The sequence below is a fragment of the Melospiza melodia genome, chromosome 11 (genome assembly GCF_035770615.1).
Source record: "Melospiza melodia melodia isolate bMelMel2 chromosome 11, bMelMel2.pri, whole genome shotgun sequence".
Lineage (NCBI taxonomy): Eukaryota > Metazoa > Chordata > Aves > Passeriformes > Passerellidae > Melospiza > Melospiza melodia.
In genome coordinates, this window is record NC_086204.1 from 4,333,719 (window position 1) to 4,346,485 (window position 12,767).

The 12,767-nt window shown below is 45.1% G+C and overlaps 1 protein-coding gene across 1 annotated transcript; it reads right to left on the reverse strand.

Moving 5' to 3' along the window:
- Positions 1-553: 553 nt before the first annotated feature.
- Positions 554-12,767, reverse strand: TDRD5 (tudor domain containing 5). The gene is made up of 10 exons (XM_063165201.1): positions 12,506-12,767; positions 11,033-11,572; positions 10,144-10,274; positions 8,246-8,380; positions 7,028-7,233; positions 6,173-6,379; positions 5,636-5,702; positions 4,501-4,701; positions 3,485-3,636; positions 554-749 (listed from the first exon to the last, which is right to left on the reverse strand). The coding sequence occupies exons 1-10, from the start codon at positions 12,714-12,716 to the stop codon at positions 626-628; spliced, it is 1,974 nt and encodes a 657-aa protein (XP_063021271.1). The 5' UTR covers positions 12,717-12,767; the 3' UTR covers positions 554-625.

Here is a 12,767-nt window from a genome sequence, read left to right on the forward strand (position 1 = left end):
CAAACATGGTCAAGCTTCAGGCTCTCTCTCACTGCATTCCTCACAGATTTTATTCCATTTCTTTAAGATGAGATTCCTGACACTTTGTACACATGACATCCAACAAATCACAGCATCTTCTTCTTGGGGAAGGAGGTTTCTTCAGCTCTCCTCACAGCAAGGAGTGTGCACACAGCCAGTGTATTAAAAACCAAAATCACATCCCCACACAATGTCAAAAGAGCTCATGCACTGAAGGAAGGAGGGATGGGCAGCCAATTTCCCTCTCTTAAACTTAAAGGATACATAACACAATGTGACACTTGGATGTTCTCCTGAACCATTATATTAAAGAGCAGTAACTCAGTACACCACTGGTACAACAAAAACTTTTACCTGAAAGCAAAACTAACATTTATCACACATGCTGGGCACACCTGAGATATCACACTCCAGGTTTTTTCAAGGATTAAACGTTTCTGAACAAAAAAAAAACCAAAAAAACAAAAACAAACCCTGACAGCAGGGTCATACAGAGAGCCTGTGCTGCTCCAGACAGCCTTCCTTGGCAGCAGCTCCAGCTTGTCCCCTCCTATCACACCTTCCTCCTCAGGCTGGGCAGCCACTGAAGCAGGGAAGTGGCCAATCATGCAGCTGCCAACACTGCAGAGAGCAGGGCAGGAGGGACACACAGCTCCTGAGGTGGCCCTGGGTCACAGAGCCCAGAGCATGGCAGAGGCCAACCACGAGGCTCCTGGGAAGGTGTTGGTCTTCATGCTTGCTTCATCTGCATAAAGGAACACAGAAAAGAAAGATCAAAGCTACACAAGCAAATCCAAGAGCTCCAGTGTAGACTGAAATCCCTTCATCAGGCCCTGGAAATAAGATTTGCTACTGCACACCTGTTTGATGAGTCTGACATGGTTTAATGCCAGGACCCCTCTCCTCCTGCTGCTGCACCTCCACTTCCCCAGAGGTGGGAAATCAGATGTGAATCCAGCAGGCTTTGTCTAGGGAACTCTAGAGAGAAACTTCCAAGGCATAAACAGTAAACAGCCACTGCCTTTGGCAAGGCACTTAATCCACCTTGTAAACTGAGCAACTCTTGTATGGGTGGTGTAAATTCTTCCATCACTTGGAAGATGGAAGGCAAGCACCCACACAGGGAACTCACAGGGTTTACAAAATGCTATGGTTGAGAGACTGGAGATGCAGTATGAAATGAACACTGGAGTAGAGAAACAAATACTTCTGCATGCAAGCAGCAGAAAGCCCAGAAAGGAGAACAAAACCCAACAATAAGTTGGGTTTTGTTCTAACCCTCAATTCATTTTGTTCCCATTACACAACCAGAAATCCATTTTGCTGCACAAAGGTCAACCCAATACATGGCATCCAGCTGTTGATTATTGTGGCATCTCCAGCCCACAGAAACACCAACATTTCCATCTGCTCCAGCAGCACCAGCCTCAGGATACCCAAGAGGGGCTGCAAAACTCCCAGCACAGTAACAGACTGCTCAACTTTCTGCCAGCCCCTTTTGACTGATGAATCTGTTCATAGTGTCAAGGGGGCACAGCATGAATGGTCCAACAGTGGGATGGACAGTTCATAAAGTTGGGCCCTGCTGGAAAAACTTTCTATCTGATCTGGGTCATCTTGTCTCATTTCTGCTGGTTGCCTGGAGTAAATAAAGGAGGTGTAAAGGTTTTTCACTGACTTGACTAAGACAGCAGACACTGAGGACTCTCCAAGGGAATGAGGTGTCTGCAAATGTATGTAAAAAAAAATAAAAATGAGAGGGTGCAATTAGTGCACACTCAGCTCATTAGCTGCCCTGATCTTAATTATCTCTCAAAATTTACAAAGAAGTGGAAGGTCAGCAAATGGATAATTAAAAAACCAGAACAACAAGACTACACAACAATAATCCCCCAGTCCAAAGGGCAGCTTTTCCTCCACAGCAAGCTGGAAGGAGCCACAGATTATTCCAAGACACAAGGCATTCTATCTCAAGAAAGAATTAACAGCTGTCTCATCTCTCAGCAGCCCCACGCACAACCAGTGATGGCAATGACAGAGGGAGTTCCTGCAAGGAGGCAGGAGCTGAGTCAGAGGAAGCCCCTCTGCATTTTTGCTTAAGAATTCAAATTAAATGTACATTTCAGGGCTGCTCACTCATGTCTCAGCCACAGATGGGAGCTGATGTTTGTATTTTTCAGCTCTTTATGGAGGAGAAAACTAGTGAAATGAGAGACAAGCAGCAATTCAAGCACAGCTGCTCAAAACCTGGGTACTTGCTGTCTAGGCTGCTTCAGCTGTCAGGGCACAAGGGGACTGTGAGGCACTCCTGCAGCAGCAAGGATGGCTGGGCAGCAGGAATTGAGTGCTGACAGCATGCCAAGACAGGCATCACTAGAGCCCAATTAGCCAACTACTCAGCTGGATACCAGCAGCCCACTGAAAACCTCTGCTTAACATGCAGGAAAAAATATCAGTGTTAAGACAAGGCTACAAGATGATTTTTAGATGATTTTTATCTCTTCTTGCCACCCACACCATTCCCACTGAGGGGCAGGATGCATTCACATTCCTCTAGTCTCCAAATCACCACCTGTGTCTGACATTTATGGATCTTGCTTTAGGCAGCCAGGCAAGGAACTCTCCAGATTCCTGCATTTGAAACACAAGCTCAAGATTTGCAGTCTTCCCCACATTACCTTCTTCCAAACACACACAATAACAGGATGCTTTGTGTCTTTCAGCTCATTTGATAAACTGATAGAGCAAGGACATTAATATCCAAGACAGCTTACACAGAGTTTCTCTAGCACAGAAACCTTAAAAAACCTAAAGAAAATGGGTACTTTACAAGTTACTAGCATTAGACTTGCTTTTACTGCTCTTTCAGAGCAGTGTCAGAAACAGCCCCAGAGCAGCCCCACTGCTGAACACTTCTACATTGGCTTGACATTGGCTTGAAAGGTGTTTTGGTCCCTGTAGTAAAAAGTCTCATGAAAATACTACAGTTTAAATAACAGAAAAGGGGAGAGATCACCTGTAGACAAGTGCTCCTGGTGTTTCAATGGTACTGCACTCAAGACCTGGGGTTTACCCCCTGCTCAAGCTCTGTTCAGCAGCTGATCAAACTCATAAATAGCCAAGGGCTTCCCTTTGAGCTTGCTCTGAAACCCCAGGTGTAAAGCACACACTTATGCTGTACTTTCACCTTTAGAGTTATTTTTTTAAACAAACCTGTAGTTGTACAGAACCTTATCCCCAGCAACAACCAGGACTGCAAATCACTTCCTTTCAGGTCAGCTTAGGATGCGCAAGACCCTTTACTGCAAATATTCACCACGGCACTTGTGGACTTTCCCTGCATTTACAGACTACTACCCTGAATTATTACACATCCTTTGCCAAGGAGAGACCCAAGAGGAAACTACACTGCTGAGCCCTGATTTCATGGAATGACAGCTGTGCCAAACTCTCACCTGGTCACAGCTCAGCCCCATTCAGCTTCAAGGTTGCTGTTTCACTGTCTGCATCTCGAGATTGCTGCTGCAAGCGAAGGTCTGGCTCCACCACCTCAGCATTCCCCTGCTTTCCACTGGGCTGAACATACAAGGCTGAAGGATTCAGTTCCTCAAATTCCTAGAACAAACAAAAACCACACCACAACAGTAAAAAAAACGTCTCATTGTAATTACCATAGAGAATGAAAGGATGCAGCAAATCTCTAACAGGTCAGCAAAAGGGTGAAGGTGCACAACACCCAAGAGTTAGCTCCAAATTCTTGCAGAAATTGCTTTATTAAGAAAATCAACTCCTCTCTTGTCAGCAGCAAAATTTCTCAGCAAAGCCCCTCTCCCCCAAAATTGGGCCTACACATGCAAAGATACCATGACAGGATCTAATCCTGCCAGAACATGCATTCTGCATCTGCTGAATAAAACAGATTCACTCCAGGCTGTAATACTCAGCTTTCTGCTGAAATACAAAATCATGGCAGTTCCTTTCCAAGGGTTTGCACAATCCACACAGTTCTTACTAGAAGTGAGCTGAGACATGCAAACAATGCCACAGGTAAGCCTAAGGCACAAATGATCTGGCTTACAACTGGTGTGACAACAGGCAATTACCATGGTTATGCCATCTAGCACTGTACATTTCACTGGCAAAATATGACAGTTTGTAAACCAAAACCATTTCCATATCAACTTTTAATCCATTGCTAGAAGACAGGCTGAACACAGTTTGTTCTCCTAAACAGAACATCTCTGCTGTACCATCAGACCCCACCTTAACCAAAAAGCAAGCTCTCCACATAGAGTTGGACACTGGGATGCAGTCACAAAATGAAAAGCTACAGGAAAGCAGGGAATACCAGTTTTGCTCTTCACAAAACCACTTGCTTCAAGGTAAGAATCTTCTCATTAAGAACCTTCCCATTTACAGGCACCCAGCAGGGATCCTTCCCTTCCCCTTCCTTTCAGCAGCACTGGCCTCCTCCCTCACCTGGGAAGGGATGTTCTCCCCACAGACATCAGCATATCCCATATCCCTGAGGACAGAGTGGAAGTAGATATCCTCCTTGGTGGAGGTGTCACACAGGAAGAGGTACAGAACACCATCCACGTATTCATCCACCACGCCCACCAGCTCCTTGAAGCGACAGAGGTGCTTGAACAGGAGAATTGCTGCACTGGACCACGTACCCTGAAGAGGAAACAGTGTGGAGTTACCATAAACAGAACAATATCCAACACTTGAGACTTCTCCTTGTGGTGGGCACTTGTCAAAAGCCAGCTGAGCTAGGCCAGGCTAGTGACAAATACAGGAAAGTCAGACAGACAAGCTTCCCAGCATGAAACTAAACCAAAGTATCCAAAGCCTGCAATTCTCATTGCACTGGGAAGGCCCTTTCACCCTAAATACCTACTTCCAGACACAGCTCCATGGCATTCACCAGTGATTTTATCCCAATTGCCTAAAATACAGTTGTTTGTTGAGTTTTCTTTCCTAATTCCTGGAATCACAACATTAAAATCACAACACTTACAAACATTAAAAGTATTAAAAGTCAGTAAGGTGCTGCTAAGCCTCACCACAAGCAAAACTGTGATTAACCTTCAAAACCCAGGGGAAATAACTTTTTAAAAGCAACATCCTTAAAAACACACACAGGCAGCAACTCTGCTCACATGCTTTCCTTCAGAGATTGTATTTCTCAGGCTTCCTGACCAAGAAGTTTTCCATCACAGAAAAACTTTCTTATGACCTCTGTAACTCTGGCTGTGCATCTAACCAACTCACTTAAAGCTCTGTTACAGAATAAGTTTTTAAAAATGAGGCTTCAGAAGGACCTTGGGGAACTACTGGCAGGGAGAGGAAAATGTTTGCTGTGCTGCTTCACAGTAGCCATCTGTTTCTGCAGGAATATAAGCAGGAATGCTCTGATGGCAAGGAAAGCACTGAAAGGGTGATTGCTCGTAGAGCAGACACCCAGCACACTCTGCTGAATGTCACAGCACTAATTCTGCTGTAAATATCAACAGGACCTGACTTTCTCCAAATGAAGGAGAAAAAGACAACCTCTACTTGATAACTCCTCTACAGATGTCAAGAAACAAAACTGCATGTGGACACCTACCTGCACAGGTTTTACCCATGCCAAGGAACACGGGATGGCCTGAGCGGGGAGCTTCAAGTAGTGCCACCTAAAATACAAAGCAAAACCATTACAGCAAAAGCAGGGATCAATCAGCAGAACTTCCTCCCCTTCTGGGTTTTACTACCAGTTTAGGAATGCCAAAGCAACTTCAGAAAACACTCCATACCCAGAGAATGGGCACAGCAAAACCAGCAATAACAACTGGTCCCTTATTCATTCCCTGGCCCAAGCACATTCCCATCAAAATCCCTTGTGGAGACAAAGTTACAAACAGAAAACCATTAATTTTGAACTAAATAATGCCAACAGCTAGGCACGAGGAGAGGCAAATGAGGGGGAAGACACAAATATGGAAAATACTCAAAAACCATCTCAGCATGGTCATAGGCAGCCTGCTCTGGACAGCCCCACTGCAGCAGGGAGCTTGGACAGGATGACCTCCAGAAACCTAATCCAATCCAATCCACTCCAATCCAGCTGTTCTGTGATTCTGCTGCCCATGTGTAATTCACTTACTTGAGGAATCTCAGCCAAGACTTCTGGACAATCTGGAGGTGTCCATAGTCTGCATAGAACACCTCCACCTCGTGGTCATTGATCACACGGTGGATGATGACACGGTACCACCACTTGGAGACCATGACACAGCACAGCTGCCCAGGCCTCACTGCAGACTCGGGCATGATGTATTTATCAGAAGCAACTTTGTGTGAGTAAACATGTCTGGAAAAGATGACAGTGAGAAACCAGCCTCAGGAGGATGCAGGAGATGAAAAAGGACCAAAAGAATTCTGACTTTTTAAAGTCCCCATGACATGAATTTTCAAAATTTGTTTTAATAGACCCTTTATATCTCTGTTCTGCCACACTTAAACTGAAATGGGAACTAAAATTGCAACCCCAAACTTTTAACATTTGAACAATACTCTTGGGGTCCAACAAAAAGTTAGTTAATGGGGATTAATGAGAGGCTAAACACAGACCTCCTCATCATTACTTTTTTCCCATTACCATGACACATCAGCATTTCTCATGAACCAGGTTCTGCAGTACTGGCCCAGGTGCAGTGTTGGAGGTGGAAGTGAAAGCCTTAACTGAGCACATTAGCAACAGCTGCACAGACAAGGCAGGAACCCTCCAAGCTCCTTTCCATAACCCTTCCAGGCTTACAAAGCTCAGAACTGCCAGGACACAGACAAACCACAGCAACTGCTGGTGACCACACTTAGTGCTTGCTAGTTAAAAGGATGCACATTCTGAGCAGTGTTTCAGGACAGCATCTCTGTAGCAAGTCAGGAAGCCAGCAGAGACCATCACCAATACTGGGTGCCCTGCTCCCTCAGCACAAACACTGCCACAGCATGCTCCCACCTCATCTCAAACATCAGATCCTGCAGTTTATAGGAGGCTTCTGTGCTGCAGACGTGGATGTAGAACTGGCTGGGAGAGACGACGAACTCCACAATGACTCCCACCAAGCACCTGCTCTTCAGAGGAGGCAAACTGCACAGGCTTCTGTCCTGGACAGCATCTGGAGGGATTTCTGGAGTCACTGGAAACTGCTCAAGACCTTGATGCTACAAGGGGATAAGGGGGAGGTGGCACTCAGATGTCTCATCATGCACTGAACACACATAATTGGCCTTTCCATTAATTTAAAAAATAGTTCTGCTTTCCTGGGGACTTGTGAATTACTGAGTATCAGAGAAACACAACAAATTGGGCAAACTTGGATGAAAACTTTCCCTGTGATAGAAACAATCATTTTCACACTCTCTTTCTTTCTTCCCTCCAGTGTTAAGAGGGGTGCAACAAAAATACCTTGCTCATACTCCTGCAAGGAATAAAGGAGAGGAATTGAAGTCAGGTCACATATTTAGACAAAAGCAGTGAATGACTATTGCCTGAAATGCAAAACAAAATCAAACCCCAAACCCAACCCACCTCTTAGATGGATTTTATTGAAAAGGTATTGTTTCTATATTCCATAACCATGAAAAAGTACATGATTGAACCTGCAAAACCATCTGAAAATGATTCTGAAGTGACAGAAGACATGAATACACCCCACTTTCACACTAGAGCTACTTCCCAAAGACAAAACCAGTCAAAATCTACAATTTCTGTTCTTCTCTCACTTTAGACACATTTGTACAAGCGAGCTCTTCAAACAGCTTTCAATTTTTCATTATTCTAACTGCTGAAAACATTCTTTCACTTGAAGTAGTATGGATGGGAGCCTTAATCCAACATCAGCTACTTTCACTGCCTCAAGAGCTTTCCTTTGTGCCAGCAGACAGCACTTCTCCAATGATTAAAGTCAAAACCACTTCAATTTTTACTTATTGTGAGCACAAATTATCACTGCATCAAACATCAGGCAAGGTGTGGGCAACTCATATTCCAGCACACTTCCTGTTGTTTATTTCTAAATTCAGCTGCAAACAACGGGGTTTTGCAATGGTGGCTCTCTCAATCACTTTGTAAAGGTGCAGATCACAGACTCATAGCATATTTTGAGTTAGAAGGCACCCACAAGGATCAAAGTCCAGCTCCTAGAGCTGCAATGCACCACCCTAAGAATCCTACCACGTGCCTGAGAGGATTTTCCACATGTTTCTTGAATTCTGGCAGGCTTGGTGCTGTGACCACTTCCCTGGTGTCTCCTTCTGCAGACTGAGTAAAGCCCTCAATTCTTTTGGAGCTAGAAATTTTGACTAAAACCTTTGAGTTAAACAGCAAGTTAACATTTTTGAGTCTAGGGGCAACTGGGGGAATTCTGGTCTGAGCAGCAGCATCACCTCTAAAAACCCCTTACAATTTCACAGATTTCCCCTTACAACTTCACAAATTTCTTCTTACAAATTTCACAAACTTCCTCTGTGCAGTCCCTGTGAATGGTGGCATTTTTAAGTGTCAGTTTTGCTCTGATGAAGCTCTTCAAGTCAGACTGTTAAGGACACACATGAGCTTTATATGCTTGCTCACATATTGTTAGTGACAACAGACATTTATTTGAAAGACTTGGGGGATGTGCACTTGAAAAGAAGCTCACAAAATGCAACAAAGCTATCAAGAGAGAAAGCAAGTGTACACAGTGTAAAATCAGGCTTTGTGAGAGGTATGACTTGCAAGAGAGGCTGACTCCTTGCTCCAAGCTGGACTGGCAGCTGCCAAGAGTGGTGTGGGTGACACTTCTCATGGCAGCAAGAAAAAGCTCCTGAGAGCAGCAGCTCTGTCTCCTTTATCCTTCTTGGAGCTGAGCAGATGGACTCAGCCCTTGTGCCCCATCTGACCCTGAAAACACTTCCAGGACACCTGGCAGCAGGGCAGGGATCAGGTTGCATCTTTCCCCTCTACCTTGCAGCATCCTGATGAACAAATGTCCACTGCACACCCAAGCAAACACATCCTAAACTGCTTTCCTCCTCTTGAGAGCTTTTTAAAAAACAAAACAGCACACTTGTTGTTTCATAACAATGAGCTGTACAAACATCTTGCAAGTCTTGTCTTGACAGGATCTTTAAATGGTCTGCAGTACCTAGGAACAAAAATCTGGGGCTACCTAGACCATATCCCCTCTTTCACTGCCTTCACACAATCAGACTGGGGTTTGACCCAGGGAAATTCCCTGTGGACCTCATCACCCCTAACTAAAATCTCTTTAAAGGATCAGAACAGGCTGCCAAAAATCTCACAAGTGCTACACAAAGTCCAACTCCTAGCTCCAGGCTTCCCAGCTCATTAGAACACAAAACACCAAAGTCAGGAAGAACCCTTGGGATTCTTTCCCTACCTCTAAGCTCCAGCTGCACAGCTGGGTATAGCCACAAGACAAGCTTGGCAGAGGAAACAACGCTAAGCAGAAGGATTTTCCTGAGAAAAAGAAAGCCTAAAGATGTTCAAAAGAAAAAAATAAAGGAGGGACAAACAAACTGCCCAAAAGATTTGGCAGTTCGAAGCCTCTGCACTGCTGTTCTCCAGCCCTTTCTAAAACCACACTGCTAAACAAAACAAAATAATGATAATTTCCTACCAAATAACAGACTTGAGACTGCAGGAATCAAAGTCACTGAGGAACATTCCCCAGCTCTGTCAAACTGGCTGACACTGAAGCCCTGTCAACAGCAGCAGGGGAAATCTCACACAACTGGTCTCACAACAAAGTTATCACAGTCCAGTTACAAGTAACTGCACCAAAAGGTATCACCACTCTTGTAAGCCAGCAAGATAACACCTAACTGGCCTGGATGATCTGATAGACCTCAAGATCAGCAGAACACCAGAAAAAGACTGACTCTGGATGGCACATAAAGCCATCCACCAGGTAACTGTGAGTCTGCTTGCCTCCAGAGACATCTAAAACAAAAGTCTGGAAGCAGCCGTGCCTCAACAATGCAAACTCAACAGAAACAATGAGAGTAAAAAGAGAATCACCCCTGGAAACTGACATGAAAAATCTGCAGATCACTTGTCCAGCCACTTACCTGTTTGAGGTGATCACCCAAATCTACTGCTGGTGTTTGCACTGGCTCTGAATCCATCAGAGTGGCTGCCTGGCAGCAGCTCTTTGTCTCACAGGTGGGCTCCAAAGAAGGCACCTCAGCTGCAGATGCTGCTGCAAAGACAATAATTTGGTGTTATTCTTTGTTGGACTGATACAGTGTTGCAGATTAAGCAGAAAGGGAAAACACAAAAAATGGAAGTCTGAAAGCATTAGTGTTGTTTTCCTCAATACTTGTAGCATTCACAGCCACCACACTAATGAGGATTCACTGTGTCAGCAAGTTAAAACAAAACAAGAATCCTTCAGAATCCTCTTGTAAGCAAGCTGAAGGTTAAAATCCATTGCTAGAGTAATGTTAAAATATATTTTCCCTTCAAAAGCTGTGAATTTGGGAGGAACTGTATGTGATTATCCACCCTCTCCCATAAGCTTTATGGGAATGATGAGGACATCTGCAGTCCTGTCTCTTTCAGGCCAGTGTTAAACCTTCAGTCCCAACAAGTGTGTAGCAAAAGCTTTAGCAGCCTGCAGAGCAGACATTGAGAAGATCCCTTTTCACCTATCACCTGGAATGACTAGAAATTCCTACACACACACTCAGCAAGTCCATACCCTGAGTGGGTTAATCAGCCCTCCTTTCACCCCACACCACAAAACAGTGCCAAAAACCTTCCTGGAAATTCTCTGCTACCAAGACAACTGCCTTGTGAGAGCTGCTTCTGCAGCACTCAACAGCCCTTCTGTGCCCAAGCCCAGGGGAATCAGGACTTCTGCAGCAACTGCAAATGCAGCAACAGAAACTTGAAAGGCAGTTGCTTGGTCATAGAGTTGGAAGAGCTGGGGGCTTTCATTTAAACACACCACCTCACCTTGCAGCATCTCCTCTTCCTGAGGCTCACCTTGAGGCCCCTTTTCCTCCTGAGCCTCACCTTGAGGCCCCTTTTCTTCCTCAGCTTCACTCTGAGGCATCTCCTCTTCCTCAGCCTCACTTTGAGGCACCACTTGCTGCTCTATCTTGCTTGCCAAGTACTTCCTCAGGACCAGCAAGGAACCTGCCTTTGTTTGCTCAACAGCAATGGAATCAGACACGCTCCTGAGGACTTCAAACACGGACAGAAACCCGTACTGCCTGTACTGGAAGGCCCGGCCAAAGCGTCGGAGGAAAGCCTTGTCCAAGTCTGCCAGCAGGAGTGGTGAGGAGCTCAGCAGGTCCTGCAGCTCAGCCTTCACCATTGCTGGCAGGACAGGAGTCCCAGCACTCAGGGTATGGAAACTCTGTGGATTTTTAGAGTACTTAGTGGGAAAAGGAGAATTTGCCTTTGTGGCGGTTTTCTTTGATGTCTTGCGTGTCTTTACTTTCTGGTTGGCAACCAGCCTGGCAATGCCTTTGGTGGAGTCATCTGCAATGGCTGCAACAGAAAGAAATAAACAGACAACCAGAACAATGAAGTGTTAAAAGCTCTACGCTGGCAAAGCTCCTCTTCATCCTCTCTTTCCTCCTCTCCACACCCCTTCCAGAAGCACCTGACTCCTTCAAAAGCAATCACTCTAAACCATGGCTGATTTCCAGCAACCTTGCCCTTTGCAGACTGGACTGAACTATTTTTAAAAGCCAACAACCAGTTTGCACCCTCATCCCTAGAAATTCAGACCAGGCAGGAAGGCAGGTCAAATTCTTGGATGCAGGATCACAAACAAAAACGAAGCTGCTGAGAGTTTTGCTGGGAAAGCAGAATTACAGTAAACTCTCTCTACAGAGCACCCCCTGCCCAAAGGTCTCCCTGCAGAACAGCTCAGGTCTTTTCCAAGCTTCTAAACAACTTTTTCTTGTGTTACTGTAGCACCCAAAAAGCCCCCAACCATTTCACCCTTCCCAATCAACTCTTTGCAACTGCCACTTGTTGTCTCAACTTTTCCTCAAAGAAAAAGAAAATGAGAAAGGTTCTTTGATACAAGCTAAGCTTCCTATGGGGTCAGGTACAGAAACCTTCACAGCTTCTCTCAAGAAGCCCATCCCTAGTTTTGGCTCCTGCTGTAGCTTGCATTTACAGGAAAAACTGATACTTATCAGTGTACACATAAGGAAATGTTATGTCAGTTTCTAAACCAAGTGCAAAGTGAAAAAGTGTACAAAAATAACTAGAAGCATGGGTGACTTTTTTAGGAGGGAAGAACATCAAAGTCTTAAAAGACAGATCAAAATACAAGAAGAAATAGCAAAGACAAAAAATTAACCAGAGTCCTATGAGAAACAGATGAAGAGATATGCACATGTGAACCTCACTTCATTCCAGTATGAGGCTCCAAACAACTCTCCCACCCATTTGGAAACAAAAACTCACCTTTGAGGATTAAAGCACCATTCTTAGAAGAACAGATCTGGACAACTTCAGGCATTTGTGTCACCAGCTCCAGGGTGGACTGGAAGCCCAGGTCACGCAGAGGGAGAGGTTTGCAGACCATGGCCATGTACTGCTCCTCCAGCTGCTCCGGCGTCAGGCCCGCCTTGGCAGCGATCAGCATGGCCCTCACCTCCTTCTTCAGCACCTCCATCAGCTGCGCCTGCTGCTTCGACGCCTCCGTCCTGAAGGGGAACACAAACAA

Coding starts and splice junctions, on each gene's coding strand:
- TDRD5 (XM_063165201.1), bottom strand. CDS start 12,716: ATGGAGGTGCTGAAGAAGGAGGTGAGGGCCATGCTGATCGCTGCCAAG. Junction 3,637..4,500: donor GGGAGAACATCCCTTCCCAG/GTGAGGGAGGAG, acceptor TGTTTGTTCTAG/GAATTTGAGGAACTGAATCC. Junction 750..3,484: donor AAGCTGAATGGGGCTGAGCT/GTGACCAGGTGA, acceptor GCAAGCATGAAG/ACCAACACCTTCCCAGGAGC.